The sequence below is a fragment of the Equus quagga genome, chromosome 1 (assembly GCF_021613505.1).
Source record: "Equus quagga isolate Etosha38 chromosome 1, UCLA_HA_Equagga_1.0, whole genome shotgun sequence".
In the NCBI taxonomy this organism is placed as follows: Eukaryota; Metazoa; Chordata; class Mammalia; order Perissodactyla; family Equidae; genus Equus; species Equus quagga.
Genome location: NC_060267.1, coordinates 60,928,759 through 60,949,860, shown reverse-complemented (window position 1 = coordinate 60,949,860; position 21,102 = coordinate 60,928,759). Strand labels below are relative to the sequence as shown.

General features: G+C 47.3%; 1 protein-coding gene across 2 annotated transcripts; it reads right to left on the bottom strand.

Annotated features, from left to right (window-relative positions):
* Window positions 1-340: 340 nt before the first annotated feature.
* On the bottom strand, window positions 341-19,907 carry POLR1E (RNA polymerase I subunit E). 2 transcript variants are annotated; one of them, XM_046669963.1, is made up of 13 exons: window positions 19,743-19,907; window positions 19,048-19,151; window positions 17,755-17,831; window positions 16,364-16,449; window positions 14,545-14,603; window positions 13,588-13,732; window positions 11,816-11,923; window positions 11,082-11,178; window positions 7,306-7,439; window positions 6,272-6,353; window positions 5,405-5,536; window positions 3,234-3,395; window positions 341-470 (listed from the first exon to the last, which is right to left on the bottom strand). In XM_046669963.1, exons 1-12 carry the CDS (start codon window positions 19,816-19,818, stop codon window positions 3,236-3,238), a joined length of 1,260 nt encoding a protein of 419 aa, XP_046525919.1. In that variant the 5' UTR covers window positions 19,819-19,907; the 3' UTR covers window positions 341-470; window positions 3,234-3,235. The 2 variants fall into 2 exon arrangements, with proteins under 2 accessions (XP_046525919.1, XP_046525909.1); XM_046669953.1 differs by lacking the exon at window positions 341-470 and having other exon boundaries at window positions 3,072-3,395.
* Window positions 19,908-21,102: the final 1,195 nt, after the last annotated feature.

Here is a 21,102-nt window from a genome sequence, read left to right as displayed (position 1 = left end):
TCAGCAAAGAGGTGTGATTGGCAAAATCCGACTATGAAGTGTGGGCTAGACGTGGCGTTGTGTTCTACTCCTGCTGTGGGCACGCGCCACGTGAAGGGAGAGTCCTCACTCTCAGGACATACACGCTCAAGGACTTACAGACAAAAGGGTAGGATGCTCTTCTCAGATGGTTCAAAAAGAAATATATAAATTTACAAAGCAAGTAATAAATAGGACAACACGTTAACAGCTAGTGAATCTGGATAAAAGATATACAGTCCTTTGTACTATTCTTGCAAATTTTTCTAAATATGACATTGTATCAAAATAAAGTTTTTAAAAGCAGACACTTTAAAGGATTTTATCGAATTAACTCTTTCCCGGCTGGGTCCTTGGCAAGCGTGTTAAACACACCTCCTTTGACCTCATCACTTCCAACAGCGTCCAAGATGGAAGGGCCAGAGACCTTCCTCCAGGGAGCAGACTTCATCCTGTTATCAACACCAACAAATTAAGATTACTCCACAAACTGCAAATCTTATTAAGGATATGAGCATCTAACCGGTAGTCTCTCTTTCTTCAAAGAGGACATCAGGGGACATTATGGCAAATAACTTGGTGGGATCAAGGTATTCTCCATGAATGTATTAGTAAATAAATGGTTTTTTAGAGCTAGAAAAAGCCCAGTACAATTCCATTATCCTACAAGTGTTTCCTGCCTATAGCTCTGATGAGGAAAGAAGGCGCAGGCCACGTACTGACTCACTCAGCAGACACTGCTCAGAGGCCAGGCACGGGGAGAGGTGCTCTCACGAGACTTGTTCAAGTTGAACAAGGGTGTCTTTTGAGCCTTTTGACCCACAAACCCCGTGATATACAGAAATCTCGTCAGTCACCTACATTTGGTGAGGGACACCTGCTGTCACCAGAACAGGAGTCTATTTGCTGAACCTTGCCCTATCAATTCACCCTTGTTTGTGGGAGTGACTGAAGACAAGCTGCTTCCCCTCTAAGACAGGTTTTCTTTTTTTTGAGGAAGATTAGCCCTGAGCTAACTGCTGCCAATCCTCCTCTTTTTGCTGAGGAAGACTGGCCCTAAGCTAACATCCGTGCCCATCTTCCTCCACTTTATATGTGGGACGCCTGCCACAGCTTGGTGTGCCAAGTGGTGCCATGTCCGCACCCAGGATCGGAACTGGCGAACCCCTGGCCACCGAAGCAGAATGTGCGAACTTAACCACTGTGCCACGGGGCCAGCCCCTAAGACAGAGGTTGTTCGGAGGCCTGGCCACAGGCTGTGATCTAATCACTCCTGGAAATTAAGCCTCAAGTGTCAATCCCATGAGAATCTAAAAAGTTTTCTGGAAACACATTCTAACCTATAAGCACATTAGGAATTCTTTTCCCAGAGACGGAGCAAGGTATTATGTTTTCTGATGCAGTCATATGATTTTCACAACAGCCTTAAGAGAAACAGAGGCCTTGAGATTTCCTGCCCATGCCTCTGCTGGGGGGGACAAAGTCTGCTCCAAATGCCCACTACCCAGGATCAGAGACAAATGGAGACAAACCAGAGAAGACCACAGAAAACATGCACCTTAGGCATGGCCTTGCCACAGAAGTGGCTCTGATAACAGCATCCCAGAGTTCGAAGGAATATAAGGACCACCTGTCCCAAATGAGTCATGCAAGACTCCCTTCTACCATGTCTTCCCTAACGGAGGTCCAGCTGCTGTGCAAACTTCTCCCTTTCTCATTTTCAGAGAGCTGCATTCTATCTTCCTCCCATCACTGCTCCTGGCTCCCCAGCACTGAGCACGAGACCCCAGCTGTTCCCACTGCCTCAGAAGAGCCTTGAAGATCTGAGTCTTTTTTTTTTTTTTGAGGAAGATTAGCCCTGAGCTAACTACTGCAAGTCCTCCTCTTTTTGCTGAGGAAGACTGGCCCTGAGCTAACATCGTGCCCATCTTCCTCTACTTTATATGTGGGACACCTGCCACAGCATGGCGTGCCAAGCGGTGCCACGTCCACACCCGGGATCCAAACCGGCAAACCCCGGGCCGCTGAAGCAGAACCTGTGCACTTAACCGCTGCAGCACCGGGCTGGCCCCCCGAGTCTGAGCATTAACCACACACCTGAGTCTCTCCAAGTCCCATTCCCACTCCTCATAGCAGCCCTCTGGACACTGACTTCTCCTTCTCCCTCAGGGCAGAGAAGGTGGGCTGGCAGTCAGCATCCATTCCCATCTCCTGGGAAGGCTGCTGAACTAGGGGCTGGACAGCTGAAACCTACTTGCAAGACTCCGTGCTGCTAGGATTCTGGATGCAAATCCAGTTCCTATGTCTGTACTACAGAAGGAGGAAGCAAGATGGAGGCCAGCTTCTTGACCTTTTGGCTGTTTGCGCTGACAAGCAAGGAGGTGGAAATGTGGATACTGAAAGCGTGGGGGGCTGAGTTCAGCACTCCAGCGTCAAATCACCAGCTTCATGAATTCAAGAAGCAGTCGTGGGGCACAAGTGGCTTCTTGCTGCCTGGCTGGTTTCTGAACTCAGCAGTTCCAGTGGCGCCCTGCTGACCCCACCCCTGCAGCCCTTTAACAATTTTATAGCATTCCACCCATGCATTAAGCTCCTTTCTTCCTAAGATACGTACAACAATTTGTTCGCCGTACTGAACTCTGACCGATTCATCCCCCTCAAAAGCGTGGCTTTCAGAGCTGGTCCCTGTCCTCACTGTGGCCCGAGCCAGGCAGAGCAGCTGGGTTAATCACTTCTGCTGATTTGACTGCACACTGTTACGGCAGCCTCGAACTAATTCGCCTGTTTTCCAACCCCATCACAGTTGTGACCTGAAGCCTCCTCTTCTAGCCCTGCTGGGCTGTATCCTCACCGTGTGCTCCACTGGTCCTCCCAGACCTGAACACGACGCTTCACGTTTCTCTTTATCAACCTCTATCTGTCAGGATTGGCCCAGGGTTCAGCCTGTGAGATCTTTTGATCCCAACTTCCGCAGCCACCACCCCCCATCCCTACACAAGAACTATCCGACATTTATGATCACGGGAACACCAAAGGAGGGAGATGAAGCCCAATATGGCCATCACTTTATGTTTCCGCTTAAGACAAGCACAACTGACATGCTGGCTGCTGGCTTCATACTTGTGCCAAAGCAAGGCTATTTTCCTCCCTCTTTAAAAATAAAAATGGAAATGAATAGCAACAGTGGCATCCAAAATGCTGTCTGGAAAGCATGCCTCTAGGTGATTCTCCTCCGTTTTGATTGGCGGTCCAGAGCCTGGGCTGGCGGCAGCGGGATGGACAGGGTGCCCAGTTTGTGATCCTCTTCCCCGCCGGCGGCCCCAGACACCCTTCTTTTGGAGACCTTCAGCCTCATGGCTTTCGCTATCTCGATCATCCTAAGGAACAAACACAAAACAAGAGGAAATTCGGCTTAACAACAAAAAAAAAAAACAAACAACCTGATCAAAAAATGGGCAGAGGACATGAACAGACATTTCTCCAAAGAAGATATAAATATGGCCAATAGACACATGAAAAGATGTTCATCATCGCTAACCATCAGGGAAATGCAAATCAAAACTACACTAAGATATCACCTTACACCCGTTAGATTGGCAAAAACATCCAAAACCAAGAGCGACAAATGTTGGAGAGGTTGTGGAGAAAAAGGAACCCTCATACACTGTTGGTGGGAATGCAAACTGGTACAGCCACTATGGAAAACAGTATGGAGATTTCTCAAAAAGTTAAAAATAGAAATACCCTATGACCCAGCCATCCCATTACTGGGTATCTATCCTAAGAACCTGATATCAGAAATCTCAAGAGTCCGTTGCACCCCTCTGTTCATCGCAGCATTATTTACGATAGCCAAGACGTGGAACCAGCCTACATGCCCAGAAACTGATGATTGGATAAAGAAGATATGGTATATATACACAATGGAATACTACTCAGCCATAAAAAAAGACAAAATTGGCCCATTCGCAGCAACGTGGATGGACCTCGAGGGTATTATGTTAAGCGAAATAAGCCAGTCAGAGAAAGACGAACTCTATATGACTCTACTCATAAGTGGAAGTTAACATATTGACAAGGAGATCTGATCGGTGGTTACCAGGGAAAAGGGGGGGTGGGTGGAGGGCACAAAGGGGGAAGAGGTGTACCCACAACATGACTAACAATAATGTACAACTGAAATCTCACAAGGTTGTAATCTATCATAACATTAATAAAAAACAAACAAACAAACAAAAAAAACAAGAGGAAATTCTCCTCATGTGGCTGCTCAGGGAGGGGGCAGCAGCACAAACGCACTGCAGGCCACAAAGATAGAGCCCCCCCAAGCGGCCACCAGGAGCGAAGCCCCCAGCAGAGAGGCCGACAAGATGCCTTCCTTGAGCCATCAGACAGACTCCCATTTTAACATGCTGCCATTAGCAGAGACCCATACAGGTGATGGAAAACTATGTTATATAGATCCTATTAATAATTTGTTTACTTCCTATTAGCAAGGATTGAGTGCTGGCTAGAATTCTGACAGAATTTTATAGGCTCCACATTTCTGTTTCTCTCTGATCTTCAAGCCCACCGCCCGCGAGGATGCTGTCCGTGGACAGCCCTCAGAACAATCCTTCCCTGGGTGCTAGAAGAGTCCAGACAAGGGTGTTTCCACAGGCTCTGCTAGAACACCACCAGGGTCCCTGGATGTCAGGTGCCCCTAAATCACCCACAAAGGCCAACAGACCCCACCATTGAGAGGCCTGGGATGCTTTGCTCCCTACTCAGTCGCAATCCCTTCTAGCGAGGCTAGAAAGCACCTGAGCAGGCACCTCTGCCCACTCTCCCAGCCCCATCAGAGGCCCAGATGCGACACCCTGCCAAACAGTGGCCCCACTTGGCCTTGAACACCTCCCCTGGCAGCCCCTTCCGTCTGATCCTGAGAAAGCTCTTTCCGCTAAGCTGAAATTGGGTTCTCTAATAACTTCCACCCTGGGTTCCAGCCTGCAGGACCATACAGAATCGCTCTCCCCAGAGACAGCAATTGGGAGACTGGAGGCTGCTCAGTTATACAGGGACAAATGCCATGGGACAGCTCAGGTTTGAAGCCCAGGTACTCCCCTTCTTGTGTGACCCTGGGAAAGTCACTGACTTCTCTGAACCAAGATTCTTCAATTGTTCTTTAGGGAAATCACTAGCTATTACGACCGTTTTAATACTGTGCCCTGTACAGAGATGGCACTCAGTAAAGTCTGGTTGCTCACTCCATCATTCATCATTGAGAACTGTCCTCGAGTCCCAGGTCTTTCCCACATGCCCTTGTTGGTGCCTCGTGCTCTCTGAAAGGTGGTACTAGAAATACAAAAGACGCCCTACAGGGAGCTTTGTATTCCACTGTGCTCACCTTCTCTCACTGAGCTTCAAGTCCCTCTGTAACATCGTCAGGTCAATCTGGAAGTCATTTATGTGTAAGGCAAGTAGGATCACATACGCAGTGATCTTCGCCTTCATAGAATCCGAAATTAAGTTCCGTAAACTGCAAGTGAGTGGCAGTAAAGGAGAGACAAAATTAAAGTCTAAGATGATCACTCTGAAAGCAAAGTAAAAACACCCCAGCCTGTTCCCATGTGCACTCGATGTCTCTCGCCTCGGGGAGAGGAAAAGGAATTTGAGCAGCACTCCTTGTCCCCCCATGGTGCCCGAGCCTTCACACAGCGGGGCAGGGAGCCAATCCCAGTGCTCCCTCCACGGGGGACAGAGAAGGCCGCACCGCCACCTTCCAGGCACAGAGCCTCCCACTGGCGAGGACTCTCCGAGTCTGTTCCTGCCTGCTCGGCAAGGCTGCTGGGAAACAGTCATCCCAAACTCAGCTGCTGACGATTCTTCCAAGCACACACAGACCAGGAACCGCTCCGAGCTAACGGAGGGTGGACACCCAGGTGTGCTGCGCAGGGTTCTCTCCCCACAGTCATCGCACTGCCCCACCCTTTTCTGCAACATCACCTTGCTCTGTGGGACACTAGGAAGGATTCCTCGAAAGAAGGGTGGGAAGTGAAATCAGTCTTTGTCGCAGGACTTTCCAGAGCCCTTAATGTGAACTTTCCCAAGGGGGGACACAGGATGTACTATATAGTGTTTCCTAAACTTACTTGACCCCAGGATCCCTCCAAATGGCACTGGACATGGAATTCAATCCAAGCGCCCACTGCCCACTCTCCCCCGCCTGCTTTCTCCATCACAGGCAGAAGCCCCGGAGCTCGAGCCCGCTGACCTGCCGTTGTTGTAGGTCAAGCAGGTGAAGTGCTTCAGCAGCTTGGTGTTGATGACGTGTGGCACTCCAGGGCCCAGGGCACCTACAAGACAAAGATGAGTCTGATCATTTTCTTTCAAAACCCTCAGGCCACACCTCATCCATGAGCTGGGAGAAGAGGCGAATAGTTGGGCCACCATAACGAATGGAACCATGTGGTAGGAGAAGCAGGGGCCCATGAAACAGAACAGCTACTTTCAAGTAAAAATGTGCTCAGGTGTGCTTCAGCCTGCAGCCCATACAGCACGAGAGACGTTTGTGATCGGGTGGCCACAAGAAAGAAAAAAAAGACTCCAATGAGGCCTAAAGACGCAGGATTTATAAGACATTCGAAAGCAAAACAGATGATAGAGAAAGCCTAGGGAGATGGACAGGAAGGGAGACTGGAAAGGAAATAAGAAGTAAGCAAATACTGGAAAACATGAGAACAGACTCTCGGGTGCCCAATCACAGCAACAAGACTGCACACATCTGATGCCTAAAACCACAGGTATCTCCCTCTGGGTTTCCATCTCTGGGTGGATGTGAGTGTGTGGCAGCCACCCACGGCCCGAGCTACAGGCGACGGTGGTTACCAGCAGAAGCTGATTCTCTCCTCTCCCAGTCAGAAACAAGCTGACCCAACACAAACCTGCCCCAGCCTTCATGAGAAGGCCACCTGTTCTCCCTGTGTGCCTGATGTTTGTCTAACTGTCCCTTAAAATTTTCATTTGATTAGATTAGACCCTCTACTTCACCTACTGCAGAACAGAAGTGGTGAATGTTCGCTCTGAGCAAGCACACAACTCAACCTGTCCCCACTTTCAGATGAGGAGGAGAGCTCGGCGAGTCCTCTCAGCAGGTCAGCAATACAGTAGGAATCTCACTGTTAAATAGTTAAAAATAAAGACCTGGACAGGAATACCCATTTTCCTCTCTCACTAGAGCTAGTCTAAGAATTACAGACAAATACCAGACGGGAAATAACTAGAACAAAATGTCTATCATGGACTTACTTTTCCGCTTAATCACCTTCTGTGCTCGAAATTTGATGAGGGTGTCCAGAAACCATATGCATCGGGCCTGGCGGTCTCGGCTCTCCTCATTTGATGGCAAGGACTTCAAAGCTTCTATGACAAAGGAGCAGTGACTAAAACAAGAGGGGGGGGACCAGAGGAAAGTGTAAGACTGGCTCTGTCAGGGGCCATTCACCCCTCAACAACGAAAACAGCAGGCACCCTTCACACCCGATACACACGCAATAGCTGAGAAAGGGCCGTCCCAACAGCCCCCTTATTACAGGAGGAACAAGGTTTAGTACAGGGGCGCTGAAGGGCTAGAGAGTAAATATTTTAAATTTCGTGGACGATATGGTCTCTGCCTTTATAGTGCAAAAGCAGCCATCGATAATACATAAATGAATGACCGTGGCTGTGTTCCAATAAAACTTTATTCACAGGCAGCAGGCCAGACTTGGCACACAGGCTACGCCCAATCCTGACGTAGAGGTCTGCAGCACAGACTCTCAGTCAGCCAGGCTGAGTCTGAATCCCCTCTCTGCCATTCAGTGGCTCAGGCAAGTTTCTGTATATCACTGTGCCTTGGTTTCTTCACCTATAAACTGAGGCCAATGATAGTATCCGCCTATGGACTGTTTGTGGATTAAATGAGACAATGCAAGTAAAGTGCTTAGAACAGTGCTTGGCATACATAAGAGCTCAATCAGTGTTAGCTATTATTTTTATGTGCTGATCTACCACTATCAGGATCCTAGACTTGTAGAGATAAAAGGCTCTTCAGGATCATGTTGTAGAGGCCGCATTTTACAGACAGGAAAACTGAGGCTCAGAAGAGAGAAGATCTCTCAGTACATCAGGCAAAACTCAGGGACTCATTTCTCAGACTCCCAGCCCAGAGCTCATTCCTGCACCTACCCCTGAGCCACAACCACATTGAGACAACTAAGAACCAGGAATGAGCTCTTTTTTGGAAAGAAAAAATCTTTTAAAGTATTTTCCAAGGCTCTAGGTCTCTCTGACCAGTAAAACTTCCAAACAAAAATGGGGGAAACCAACCTAGGATTGACAACTTTTTATTTTCTCAAATGAAATTATTAAAAGAAAAAACCTCAAAAGCAAAAAAATCCCACCATCATCATAAAAGAAAAGCTGTTTTAAGAGAAGAGCTACTAAAATACCCAGAAAAAAAGTAACAAAATGGCAATAAGTACATATCTATCAACAGCTACTTTAAATGTCAATGGACTAAATGCTCCAATCAAAAGACAAGGGTGGCTGATGGGATTAAAAAAACAAAGCCCATATACATGCTGCATACAAGAGACACACTTCAGACCTAAAGACACTCACAGACTGAAAGTGAAGGGATGGAAAAAGAAACTCCATGCAAATGGCAATGAAAAGAAAGCTGGGGTAGCAATACTTCTATCAGAAAAAATTGACTTCAAAACAAAAACTGTAGCAAAAGACAAAGAAGGGCACTACATAATGATAAAGGGAACAATCCAACAAGAGGATATAACACTTGTAAATATCTATGCACCCAACACAGGAGCACCTAAAGATATAAAGCAATTATTAACAGACACAAAAGGAGAAATAGGCAGTGTCACAATAATAGTAGAAGACTTTAACACCCCACCTACACCAATGGGTAGAGCATTCAAACAGAAGATCAATATGGAAACGCTGGCCTTAAATGACACATTAGACCAGATGGACTTAGTAGAATATGTATAGAACATTCCACCCAAAACCCACAGAATACACATTCTTTTTGAATGCACATGGAACATTCTCCAGGACAGATCACATATTAGGCCAAAAAACAAATCTCAATAAATTTAAGAAGACTGAAATAATACCATGCATCTTTTCTGACCACAACGGTATCAAACAAGAAATCAACTACAAGAAGCAAAGCGGAAAAAACAAAAATATGTGGAGATTAAACAAAATGCTAATGAACAATGATTGCATCAACAAAGAAATCAAAGGAGAAATCAAAAAATACCTGGAGACAAATGAAAATGAAAATATGACATGCCAAAGTTTATGGGATACAGCAAAAGCGGTTCTAGTGGGAAGTTTATAGCAATACAGGTCTACCTCAAACTAGAAAAAATCTCAAATAAACAATCTAACAGTGCACTTAAGCAACTGGAAAAAGAACAAAGCCCAAAATCAGCAGAAGGAAGGAAATAATAAAAATTAGAGCATAAATAAATGAAACAGAGACTAAAAACAAAGTAGGAAAAAAATCAATGAAACTAACAGTGGTTCTTTGAAAAGATAAACAAAATTGACAAACCTTTAGCTAGATTCACCAAGAAAAAAGGGGAGAAGTCTTAAATAAATAAAATCAGAAATGAAAGAGGAGAAATTACAACAGACACCTCAGAAATACAAAAGACTATAAGAGAATACTATGAAAGGCTATATGCCAACAAATTAATCTAGAAGAAATGAACAAATTCTTAGAATCATACAATCTTCCAAAACTGAATCAAGAAAATACAGAGAATTTGAATTGACCAATTACCAATAAGGAGATTGAAACAGTAATCAAAAACCTTCCAGGGGCTGGCCCGGTGGCACAGCGGTTAAGTGCGCATGTTCTGCTTCGGCGGCCCAGGATTCGCTGGTTCGGATCCCGGATGCAGACACTGCACCACTTGGCAAGCCATGCTGTGATAGGCATACCACATATAAAGTAGAGAAAGATGGGCATGGATGTTAGCTCAGGGCCAGTCTTCCTCAGCAAAAAGAGGAAGATTGGCAGCAGTTAGCTCAGGGCTAATCTTCCTCAAAAAAAAAAAAAAAAGATGAAATCTTGCCATTTGCAACAACATGGATGGACCTTCAGGGTATTATATTAAGTTAAATAAAACAGAGGGAGAAAGTCAAATACCCTATGATCTCACTCATAAGTAGAAGATAAGAATGACAATAAACACATAGCAGCAGAGACAGGATTTGTGGTTACCAGAGGGTAATGGGGGAGGGGGGAGGGCGAATGCGGTGATTAGGAACATGTGTGGTGATGAATGGTAATTAGTCGTTGGGTGGTGAACATGATGTAATCTACACAGAAATATAATGATGCACACCTGAAACTTATATAATGTTATAAACCACTGCTACCTCCATAAAAAATAATAAAAGAAAAAAATAAAGATCTCATATGAAAAAATAAAAAATAAAGAAATGTGATGTAAATTTGATATATATTGTTATAAACCAATGTTACCTTAATTAAATAAATAAATACATAAAAATAAAGAAAAGCTGTTTTAATTGCCAAAAAGTGGGGAGGGGAGGAAATAATCTCTGAATTATTTAAAATATACTATATTTAAAATACGTAAGTTTAACTTTAGAAAAGCTCAGCACATCGTCACAGATAAACCACCACTGCAGCTCAACCTCTCCCAGGCCAGCACATGGCTGTCGGTGACAATCAGCATCAGCATGACACTGGGGGACACAGGCCAGCTCCAGCTCCCAGTCCCCGACTGCAAGGCCTCACCACCCTCGACCCAGCCACCAGTCCAGCACTCAGAGGCCAACTCTCTCCCCTAAATGCCACCCGCAGCCTTGGGACAATAGACCTGGAGGCACAAACATTCAAGAAAACACTAGTTCCTTCATGTTCAAATGCTCAACAGGCATACGGTCTCACTGGTGACACCCAAACGTCCACTTCACAGCTGACGCCTGCTGTGTCCCAACCCGGCGCCCCCCAGACACTCCCCCCGCTCCAGGGGAGGCACCTGTTCTCTTCAATCATCTTCAGTATGTCCTCTGACGTGACGTTCCTGAAAGCTTCAGAGGGGCTCTGAAGAGCTTCATACTCGGCAGGAGAAAGAACTGCTTACCGGTCAGGCACACAACCAACCAAAACTGAAACGTGCAGCTAGCTAAATCAGCTTCTAGCAACTTCATGTGAGAGATGGGAAAACGGAGGCTCGGAGAAGGGCAGATCACAGTACGCCGGGCAGAGCTCAGGGACTCCGTTTTCCAGATTCCCAGCCCAGACCTCGCTCTCTGCCTGGCCTTTTCTGCCTTCTCTTTTCACAAAGCCACCGCAGGCATTCCATCTGACTAGACCCACCAGCATGGAAATTCTAGGCTCCAGCCCTTCCATTTACAAAAGCAGTCTGCCCAACTTTGGGCATTGGCTGACTTCAAAGTCCTGTTTTGACTATTCATGGAGAGTAACCCCTCACCCCCACACAGGGCTGAGCTGTGGGCACCTGGCATCTTGCTGAGGAATGGGTTTGAATGCCAGGGGCTGAGAGGCCCATGCTGGAGCAGGTCCCTCAGCCAGTGAGGAAGCATGGCTGACTTCCCAGCAACAGCGCTGTGGCAACTATAAAGGTCTGGGTGTAGTTTCTGTAAGCATCACAGGACCACTAACCCCTTCCGAGAGAGCTCTGATGTGCCACTCCTGTGCACACATTCCAACTTGTGAAATAAGGCAGGGTTTCTACCACAAGAAGGATACGGTCTTCAAATTTATACACGTCTTCAGGCTTGGCGGCATCAGCGTGGCAGTGAGGAAGGTAGAGGGAGTCATCTTGCGAGTCATCATGGATGGCATCACTGACCAGAGCTTTTCAAGACGGGAAGAGTCAGTGTTGGTGTCACCTTGTTTGGCTTCAGGCTCCCCAATACTCTTTGCAACCTGTGCACTCAAGATCATAATCGGTCCAGAAGCCCCTAATCTGGATGCTTCCACCGAGGAGGCCTGGCCTCCCTATCAGGCTCACGGTTCCTGGGCCCCAGCGTCTACTCCTGACACAAACCTAACCACTCACCAGAGAAGGCAGACACAGCGTGGTCCCCCTCAAGTAACTTGCAGTACAGACGGGAAAGACGGGTGTGCTAACAAATATTTAGAATACAGAATGAGAGAAGCTAAAAGTGAGGGATATCCAAAATTAGCCTGTAATGGCTTAACTTCCAGAAAACTTCTCCAATATTCTGAGTGAAAAAAAAAATCAAATTATAAAACTTCACCACCACACGGGAATAAGCATGGAAGAATTAAGTACGCATATAGATAAGGATAGAGAAGAAAATTCTAACAGGCGGTCTAGGAGAATGATGGGAAAACGAGCAAATTATTTTCCTTTTTAAATATCCTTTAATAGCTAAGAGTAAACTGAACAAAACAATTCAAAAATTTACTTAGACATTAAAGTATGTCTTTGAATAAATGGAGAGACATATTTCTCTGTTCCTGAATGAGAAAACATAATATTGTAAAGATGTTGACTCTCTCCATATTAATCTCAACTGGATTTTGAGAGAACTTGACAAAATAATTCTTAAGATCCCCCTAGAAGAAAAAGCACGCTACAATAACCAATACATTTGTGAAAAACAAGGATGGAGGAGGATGAAGGTGCCCTATCAGACAAGAAACTGAATGAGGAGCGTCCCAGCATCAAAAGAGCCTGGTGCTGCGACAGGAACTGCCAGCCAGACAACGGGACGAGCACAGCTAAGAAGGTGGAAACTCATAGAGGGCTCTGTGAACCATCTTGTACAAAAGGAAAGGATGGAGTTGGGGACAACTGGGCAATCATTTGAAAAATACAAAATTAGGTCTGTAATATATGCCAAAAAAAAAAACTTCACCAATATTTAAATGTAAAAAGTAAAATTGTGAAAGTATTAAAAGAAAACATAGGAAAATACTTATACAATCAGTGGGTATGGAAAAATTTTCTAAAATTTAAAATTCCATTTTAATAGAAAAACTGCTCTTATGCAAACTTTCTCTTATGTTCTTATAATGCATTTGAACAATAAATACATTTTTAAATAATACAATTAAATACTCAAACTACTGAGGAATTTAGAACAGAAAAAGATCCACTGACCCCAAAATGAAACTGTCTCTAGAGGCTCAGTTCATCATCAGCACATCAGCCTTTCCCACCAGAGCCTCCCCGTGACTCGCAGAGCCCTGCGGCCTCCTCCCTCCGCTGAGCCCTGCAGGCCGCCCCCCACCGGCAGCCCAGTCTCGGCGCGCACACGCCTTCCCAGGCCGGGCTCCTCTATTTCACCGGGAGCTCACGGAGGGCAGAGCCACGGCAGATGTTTCCTCCTGCTTCCGGGAGCTGTTCCCAGGAGGCCCTCAGCAAGAGGCAGAAAGGAGCCCAGCTCTAACTCCCAGCACCTCCATCTGAGGGGCAGGTAAGAGACCTCAAGAGAAGAGGAAGCCGTCTCTAGGAGCAGACTCCTACACCCCAGGTTCCAGCTACTTACCAGTCACACCCTTTGTATCAATAATATTCTCTGCTGCTTTAGCTACTGCACGGTTCAAAGATTCATTGCCCACTCTGTTCATTCTCCTGGAGTTCAGAGCCCGCTTCTGTTTGGTGGTACCAAAGGCTTCAATGCAAGAATCCATCTGTGCAAGAGACAAGTTTGGTTACTGGGGACTGGCTGGGCACTGCTACTCCTAGCTGTCTGACTATGGGGAGGCACTCAGCCTCTCTGAGCCATCATTCCCTCACCTGTAAATTGGGCTGAATCATACCTATCTATCTCATAGGCTTGTTGCAAGAATCAAAGGATATTAACAGATCTGAAGTACCTGCTTTGTAAACCATAGGAGGCTAATTATAAATCAACAGTGACTCCATCTGTAAAACGAACAGACTCGCCTAGAGTCAGGTGGTACATCTGTGGCACACAGCTTACCATTTTCCAATCCTGCGCCCATGACAGACATTCCTAATAGATCACTCGCTCTTTCCCTGAGCCTCAAGGTGGCCTCTCACCCCTTCTCAATGCAGTGTTCCAGGGAGCACTGAAGACAACCAATCTGCCATCCTGGGGTGAAATGAGCTTTGTAGGAACTTTCTATATTGAAAATCCTAAAGTTTACTTTGTTCCAATGTGAAAGTTTCCAGGCTAAAACCAATATTTTCTGAAACTTGGATTAAATTCTAAAAACAAGTGTTATGTACACCTACGTCAGCCCAGAGAACCCGTTCCAAACACTGGCACAGAGCCGTGTGCAGCTGCCCCTGACAGGAGACCTGCTGTCTGGGAGGCCGAGGAGGCCTCTGTGGGTAGACATTGTCCAGGGAACCACAGACTGAATGAGCGGAGAAGCCAGGGGGACCCCTGTGTTTAACCAGCTCATTGTCCTGATGGGGAAACCTAAGGTCGAGAAGGAACCTGCTTGAGGTCCCATGTCTCAGTTGTCACACTTACCTTTTCTCTAAAAGTTTTGGTCTGACTCTCTAGTGTCAATTCACTCTCGACTGCTTCATCTATCAAAACAGAAAACAAACACTGAGAGGAAAAAAGCAAACTGTAAAGCCCACAGAGAGTAATAGTGTTTCATATTTGTTTAACAGTTAATCTAAGAAAACAGATTTCTCTACTACAGGACTTCCCATGAGCATATCCTGGGAACATATAGCACGCGGCTTTCGTATACAGGTAGAGAATTTGGAGGCTAAGTTAGAGTCAAATGAAGAGGTCATCTGGCCCAACTGCTTCATTTCACAAATCAGGAAAAACAAGGCCTCCAGATGAAATGGCTTGCCCCGGGTCAGTTCACCAGGTGGCAGCAGAGATGGGATTAGAAGTCAAGTCCTCGGGTTTTCCAGTAAGCAGCTTGCCCTCCTTGTAAAAGGCACAAACGTGAGGTATGCGTGACTCGCAGGAAGCCCTCTAGGCTCCCATAAAGCGTTCACATCAGGGGCAGGATAATCTAGCAGGCAGAGCACAAGCTCTGGAGGGCCTTACTGAGTTTAACTCCCAGCTCTGATATATGCATCAGCAGTATGTCCCCGCCAAGGTCATTTCACTTCCAAGAATACCGATCACTACCCCGGAGGGCTGTGGCGCGAAGCAAACGATGTAGTGCATGGATACTGCTTAGAACAGTGCCTAACACACAGCAAGGACCCAAGAAATTGTGTGTGTGTATGCATGCTGGCTAGAATAAATCAATATTTACAAATTTTCTACATATAAAAACAAAAATTCATTTAATCAAGAAATTAATGAACAATTTTCTTTGCCTCCTTGGAAGTTAGAAGAGCACTTGGAGGACAATTTAAATGTAGTTATGTTTGTTCAGAAAGCAGGGAATTCTCAATCTAGGGGCTATGGACCCCTAGGAAATGCACAGATGGCCTGTGGGACTCAAGAGCCCTCTAAAATTATATACAAAATCTCACGTATGTTTACATTTGTATGTATGCTTCTGGGAAGTAAATCCAGGTCTTTATCAGATTCTCAAAAGGGCTGAGACCACTGCTTCGAAGGAATCAAGTCAGAACTAATGCCTCTGAAGGCATCAGGCATGATCCTGACGATTCTTCCTTACTAAACACCTTCCCCCACCATGCTTCTCAGTATTTAAGATTTGGGGGGCAGAAGTCTCTCGACTTGTCTTTTATCTATCTTCTTATCTCTTACCTCTTATCGATCGTTTTGGAAGACCCCACCCTAGCCCTGAGCATTCTAAGATGACAAAGTGGAGAAGCAACGTTACTTCTCCCACTGGATTAGGGGAAAAATGGATCTCCTCCCAAATTACAAAGAATAGAGACTTTTCATCAACAGGAAAGTTCCTTCCAACCTATAAGCATCTCCACCACCTCCCAGAGATCCTAAAACCTCTACCTCGACTAGAAGAGTTAAGAATTAAGGAAGCTGGAAAAGAAAATCAGACAGGCCCTCCAATATTAGACTCTGATCACTGCTCAACTTGCTTTAACCAAGATTAGTTTCTGATCTCAAGTCTGTAAACACTGCGGGGACAAGATCTGTGTCTGTTTTCCTACAGCCACAGCCTCTGCTTTGTGCCTGGAGCATAGCAGGTCATCAATAAACATTTGCTGAGTAAAAACACTCTTAAAATGCTTTCAAACGGAAAAAAAAAGAAGACAAAAACCTGGGAGAAAGTGCCGTTTTAAAAATAATTACAAAATGTGTTTTACAAATCAAAATCTCAAACCAATTCACCCAGCAAACCTAACACGCAGTGTTTCCGTGAGCCTTCACGACCGGGACCCACCTGAAAACAACGGCTGCATGTTGAACAACTCAGCATCATAGACTTCTATCTGGCCAGAGGTCTTGTTCAAAATTCCCACAAAGTGCCTGAAGAAAGAACAAAGGATACTAGTGATAATGGATTACTCAAAAGGTGTTGTTTATACAACTTCCTTTTTCCTGCTTAGAAGTTCCCAACCTTCTTTCTGCCCCAATACACCTGAGTAACAATAATCCCCACAGCAGCGATTCTCTGCATGGAGAGGGAGGAGAGGGAAGGGGCACAGGAGGGTCATGAGATGGTTCTGGAAAAAAAGCTACCAAGTGAGTGGTCTGGTAGCCGATCACATCTGGGCTCACTGCTCTAGTGCGAAACCCTCCCGGGATGTTAGAATCCAGAATACACAGAATTTATGGAGGCAAAGATAAGTAAAAACTTGCTAATTATGGGGAGAAGACCAGTCTGAACTAGAGAATCTTTGTTAAGGGATGGAGCGGTGTTAATAGTTTTAAGCATGAACACACGAATCTGACTTCTATGAGGGTGGTCAGTGGGGGCTCTGAAAGGGCCTTGTTTGTGGTTCACTGTTGGATCATCACAGGGACACTGTCTGCATTATGCCAGCCCCCGACAGTCACGGACTGTTTAGGCTGGACAATCTGCATCGTACCAAGGGGAAGACCAGGGGTCAGTGAAGAGCAGAGTTGCTCAAAGTCACTCGATCAGCACCAGAGCTGGCTAGAAACCCCGCAGCCTCTGACACTACCAACTCCCTTTCCTGTAGTTAGTTCCAAGGCAAAATTCTACTGCTCACACATTCCAGATCAGTAGAGACAGCTGGCTTTTGGGGACAAGACAGTTTCAAGAATATTGCAAATTAATGAGGTGGTCAAAATTAATGAAAATGGTCAAAAGGTACAAACTTCCAGTTGTAAAATAAATAAGTCCTGGGGATGTAACATGCAGCATGGTGACTACAGCTAACAATACCGTATTGTATCTTCGAAAGTTGCTAAGAGAGTAAATCTTAAAAGTTCTCATAAGAACAAAAAAATTGTAACTATGTGTGGTGCTGGATGTTAACTAGACTTACCGTGGCGACCATTTCACGACCATATACATATACTGAATCATTACGTTGTACTAATATATCAATTATATCTCTTTTTTTTAATTTAAAAAAGAAAATATTATAAGTGAATGGGGTTTTTAGGAAATTCAACAAATGTAAGTAATTTTTCCTTTTCAGGAATGACTCCATGCTGGTGTGAGGGCCCCTGGGTCTGGGAACACAGGGACTTGGCAAACCTCTCTGGATTTCCCCCAGTGCCCTTTAACAAAGGCCAGAACAGCAATGCCAGGGCCACCACCTCTACCCTCCCCTTCCCATTGTCTCTATTCCCCGTCCCTACCTGCACAGAGTGTTGCATTTGAGGGCTCCAGTCCCAAAATTGTTTCCCACATACGAAAGTCTGTCTGTTTCGGCTGCCTAAAATGTAGAGGGGGGAAAGCTCCATTATAACCAAGGTTGAAAGGTATCAAGCATCTTGTCTCCCTGTTCCACATTTGCAAAAGCTTCAGGGTTCAAATCACAGTGGGTTAGGACGAAAGGGCCTCTGGGAGACAGTCCAGCCCCACTATCTCTAAGTGAATCTGGGGTGTCCCTGGGGGAAAGGCAAGCGGGCTTTTGAAAGGGAAGCCCCAGAGAGTGCTGGCTTCTAGCTAGTCTGACAAATTCTTAGGGGAGCTACACCAGAGGACTTGGGAGCAAGGCCCTGGGCTGCCAGCACTTACAGGCATGCAACAAACTGATTCTGCAGGCAACCTCCTGGGCCCAAAGCCCAAGCCCTTCTTGAAGCCCTCTGCCCACCTCTCCCATGACTGCTCCTTAAATGCTCTCAGGACCTTGGAAAGGGCTGCTTCACTCAATTACAGCCAAGCTTTCCTGCTTCCCTTTGTTTGTCCTTGATATCCTCCTCACTTGGAATACTAAACGCCAGCTGTCAAACCCGCCTTTATCCTTCAGGGCTCAGCTCCAAAGCTCCCTCTTCCAGGAAGGCATTCTGGCCAGCAGACTTCTCTGACTGAGTCCACTCTGCCCTGGACTATCCCTCCCTCGGGCCCCGAGCTTCATCTACTCATATCAGTGTCCTTCGAATCCAGTTCTCACCTCTCTAGAGCAGTGGTTTTTCAACCCAGAGAAATCCCCCTTCTGGGGACACCTGGGAATGTCTGACATCCTGGTTGTCACAAGGAGGAGGTGCTACTGGTATCTAGTGGGTAGAGGCGAGGAAAGCTGCTAAACATCCTGTGATGCCCAGGACAGCTCCCACAAGAAAGAAGTCTCTGGGTCAAAAAGTCAATAGGGCCAAGGTTGAGAAACCCTGCTCTGGAGTACGAGCTCCTCAGAGCGGGGCCAGGCCTGACTGAGCTGTTTCCCTAGCAGCTTACAGCACAAGGCACAAGGGGTGCTCAATAAATGCTCGTTGAATGAACAAATGAATGAAAGCTACCACTTCACCAAAAGTACGAAGCTGAATGCAGCCTGTCCCGACACCCCAACCTGCTGGGGCTCAGAGGATTCTTCACAGGCTCATTTGCTATCCCCCCCTCTTTTCTCCTCTCACTCCCTCCCACATCCACAGACACCCAAGGGGCCTCCTGAGGCCTGCAGAGTGGAAGCATCTAGCCACTACAGCACTTACCAGGATCCGCTGACTCCTCTTCCTGGGGTTTGTGGAGTCGTTGCTCTTGTACATGGTAAAGCGCATGTTGCCTGGATTCTGCAGCTTCCCATTGGAGAACTGGACTGTAAGATTGCAGCCCAAGAATCAGAGGAGAGCAGAAGGACCCAGAGTGTACGGTGGGGAGGAATCGGACTGTGGTTGGGAGGGAGTGATTGGAGGGATAATGATGGCAAGGAAGCCCAGGTCCTGACCTAACTGGGGGGAGGCGGTAAAGGAAGTCCTGGTCCAGGTGGGACGAGGGAACGGGTAGGTGAGGGGAGTCCCGGGGAGGGGCTGCGACAGGAGGAAATAAATAGGGGAGTGGGGCTGACTGAGGCCTCGTGCAGATCTAGAGACAGAGGGAATCCCTGCCAGTGGAGAGAAGGAAATGGAGAAGGTGTGAGACCTGGCGGGTGAGGGGATTATGGGGTCCTGGGTACACCCCTGGGGAGGGGGTGACTGGGATGTCCCCATCCAGCTGGGAGGAGGTGACAGAAAGATGGTGCGATGACAGAGGAGCTCTGGCCGAGGCCAAAGTCGTGGTGGACACTCGGGGGTTGGGGGGGATCTTGGCCTAGCTGGGCAAGGGGCCCGACGGGGGCCGGAGGACTGAGGAGGGACCGAGACGGAGCGGAAGGAGTTACGGGGCACTGCTCCAGCTCCGCAGTCTTTACCCAGTACAGCCCTCTGGCTCTCGTCCGGCTCCCCACAGTACAGCCACCTCGCACTCGGCAACACCTCCGCCGCCATCCCGCCAGTCTGCCGCCAAACCCAGGAATTCAGACAGCGGCAGCCTCCAGACCAGTTATCCACACGCGGAGACAGCACGGCGAGCCGGAAGGGGCGTGCCCCCGCAAGGCCCCGCCCCACGCGCGCAGCCGCTTGAGCTCCGAGGCGCGTCGCCCCGCCCACCCCTGGCCCCGCCCCTCCGCGCGGAGAGGCGTAATCTGCGTCCACGGTGCCCCGCCCCCCGGCCGGTCTCCGAGGTGCAGCACCTGATTGGCCCAGCACTCCGCCTGCGCATTACGGGTTGTGTGGTGCTACGCGCCCGAGGGCCTAGACGTCGTGCTGCTCAGGCCTGAGCGTCGGTGAGGCGTCTTCCTGCGCAGCGTCTTTCTGCGCAGCACGGCATAGAGTATGGTCAGTGTCTCCTACGGGGCCAAATATAGCTTACCAAGAGCTGATTCAAAGTTGGAACTCTCTGACAGGAACTGCTTGAGCGGCCAGCCCTCTCTAGGGCCTCTTGTCACTCACGTGGACATCCGGTCCTTAAGTCCAAGCCCCGTCCACAGCCCTGCATGATCACTCCACGGGCCCAGGCGTGCGTACGCCTGGGACCCAATCAGCCGTGCGAGGATGGACCAGAGGGAGAGGTTCAGCAGGCTCCAGAGCTTTTGGGCAGGGAGTTCTGGGGTGGACTGGAAAGGGGGAGACAGATCTGATAGGCGCGTCCCTCTGTCCCTGCGGATTCAGCCCTCCCTCCGCATGGGAGTTATCAGAGCAGGAGGGCCAAAGCAGGGCGTTTAAGCAGGGAGCCAGGCCGTGGCCCCTTTTGCCCAGACAAAGAGGGGTGCTGTTGAAGGACAAGAACTCGGGTTGACTCATCTCTGTTGTCCCAATGGCCTTCTTTCAAGACTCATCCATTCCCCTTAGACACACACACCCAGGATGCTCCGAATGACCCTAACAACTGAGCTCCCCTTTGCCTGAGCACTTGTCATGCTTTCAGTTACCCAATCTCAAACTCACAGAAACATTGCACGTACGGTGCCAAGACCTTTTTTTGCTCGGAACTATTTAGAGTAAGTTGTGAACCTATTGTCCCATCACTCCGGAAAACCATAGTAGTATTTCCTACAGACAGGGACATTTGCTAAATAACTACAAGACAGACGTCAGAATTAGGAAATTAACCTTGATACATTATACTGTATAATCATCATACCCTATTTATGCCCACCAACTGTCCCAATAATGTTTTTATAGCAAAACGATCCTGTCCAGAATCACACATTGCATTTAGCTGTCATAGCT

Bases quoted from the DNA above. Each gene is read 5' to 3' on its own strand.
- POLR1E (XM_046669963.1), bottom strand. From the start codon at position 19,818: ATGGCGGCGGAGGTGTTGCCGAGTGCGAGGTGGCTGTACTGTGGGGAG. The intron at 11,179-11,815 runs GTATCCTTCTTG...ACCGGTAAGCAG, and splicing joins CGTGTATAAATTTGAAGACC to TTCTTTCTCCTGCCGAGTAT. The intron at 6,354-7,305 runs GTAAGTCCATGA...TTTGTCTTGTAG, and splicing joins GAAGGTGATTAAGCGGAAAA to GTGCCCTGGGCCCTGGAGTG.